The 1960-nt window shown below is 36.4% G+C and overlaps 1 protein-coding gene across 2 annotated transcripts in view; it reads left to right on the top strand.

Moving 5' to 3' along the window:
* Window positions 1-1509, top strand: part of LOC106879995 (retinol dehydrogenase 11) — a 50511-nt gene extending 49002 nt beyond the window's left edge. For both annotated transcript variants that reach the window (XM_014929778.2, XM_014929776.2), the window contains exon 7: window positions 1092-1509. In XM_014929778.2, the coding sequence (XP_014785264.1) occupies window positions 1092-1268 (177 nt within the window). In that variant the 3' untranslated portion in view covers window positions 1269-1509. The remainder of the gene's footprint in view (window positions 1-1091) is intronic.
* The last annotated feature ends 451 nt before the right edge of the window (window positions 1510-1960 follow it).

Here is a 1960-nt window from a genome sequence, read left to right as displayed (position 1 = left end):
GTAAAAGCTTGGACGAGTGCAGTTATCCCCCTTACATCTGCTCCAAAGAGAGCGAGCTGGCAGAATCAATAAGCACGCTGGATAAAATGTTTAACTGCATAAAGCAGTGAACCTAAAGAATTGTTAGCTCTCCTGACAAAATGCCTAACTACTGAACAGTGAGCTGGTGGGATCGTTAGTACACTCGACAAAATGCCTACTTCTTGTAATTTTATATGTTCTTTTACTCTTTTCTTTTATACTTTTACTTGTTTCAGTCATTTGACTGCGGCCATGCTGGAGAACCGCCTTTAGGCGAGCAAATTGATCCCAGGACTTATTCTTTGGAAGCCTAATGCTTATTTTATCTGTCTCTTTTGCCGAACCGCTGAGTTACGGGCACATAAACACACCAGCATCGGTTGTCAAGCGATGTGTGTGTGTGGGGGGGGGGACAAAAACAGACACACAAACATATATACACACACACACATACATACATATATGTGTGTGTGTGTGTATGTATGTATGACGGGCTTCTTTCAGTTTCCATCCACCAAATCTGCTCACAAGGCTTTGTTCAGCCTGAAGCTATAGTAGAAGTCACTTGCCCAAGGTGCTACACAGTGGGACTGAACCCAGTAAGCAATCTACTTACTACACACCCACTCCTGCGACTATATCATCATCATCATCATCATCATCGTTTAACGTCCGCTTTCCATGCTAGCATGGGTTGGACGATTTGACTGAGGACTGGTGAAACCGGATGGCAACACCAGGCTCCAATCTAATTTGGCAGAGTTTCTACAGCTGGATGCCCTTAGGGAGAATTCACAAAAAAAAAAAAAAAGATGAAGACAGGTGCATATATACATATATATTGCTGATATTATATAAACCAGGAAACCAATATGGTTAAGATGATATATTCAGATACCCAACTGAATATATCTCTAAATTCTTATCTTATAAGAACATTGGATTTATATATTAACTGTTGAATAACAAATTTTGAATACCCAACTGAGAGCAAACCAGTAAATGTTTGGAGTAATCCTTTACTATTTTTATCTAATTACGTCCCTTTTCCTGTTTTCTTTTCATTTCAGTCTATAGAAGAAGGTGCTCAAACTACTATTTATTGTGCTATTGAAAAAGGTATTGAGGAGCATAGTGGAAAGTATTTCGATAACCTTCAAGTAGGATGTGCCAATGCAAAAGGCTATGATGCAGGGGTTGCCAAAAAACTGTGGGAAGTCAGTGAAAGTTTGACAAAGCTTGCATAAATCTATATTGTCACAGAAGTAAAATGTTTTCTGCTGAATCTTCAGCTACTGCTACTGCTAAATCACTCACTTATGAAGATCTGTCATTAACATTTATTTCAGATTTTTGTATTTTTACTTTTGGAGATGAATTTTGTAAATTTGCAGTATATATATATGTATATATAATCAAATAAAATAAATTTAAAAAAAAAGAAAAAAATGGAAAACAAATACGTAAATAAAAGCTTTTTTTTTTATACTGATGGCTTTATCAATATGAAGTACTTATTGCCCATAAAATCCATTATTCATGAACAAAACACTAACATGCACACTTATACATTTACACGTTCATTCACTCATGCCCACCACCATACATACACACAAACACACACACACAGAGGAGATATACAGAAAATGGTTTTCCTCTCTATTATTTAGTTCAAGAGGAAGTTGTAGCCATGACCTCTACAGGCCATATCTGATGCATGAGATCAAGAACTGCCTATTAAATTCAGTGCAATTTCCTGCTTTATCATTCACGTTTTATCTTCAGGTGGTGTCCAAGATAAAGCATCTGAATTATGTGATAGAGAATATTTTTCTTTCAAAATATATGCTAATTTCACAACTGCCTGGGTCAATGAAATAAGTACCAGGTGTGTACAAGAGTGGATTCAAATAATTATACCACTTGTTATAAGATGTGG

This window comes from Octopus bimaculoides, chromosome 14 (genome assembly GCF_001194135.2).
Source record: "Octopus bimaculoides isolate UCB-OBI-ISO-001 chromosome 14, ASM119413v2, whole genome shotgun sequence".
Taxonomy (NCBI): Eukaryota; Metazoa; Mollusca; class Cephalopoda; order Octopoda; family Octopodidae; genus Octopus; species Octopus bimaculoides.
The sequence above is the reverse complement of the archived record's forward strand: the minus strand, read 5'-3'. Positions and strand labels throughout refer to the sequence as shown.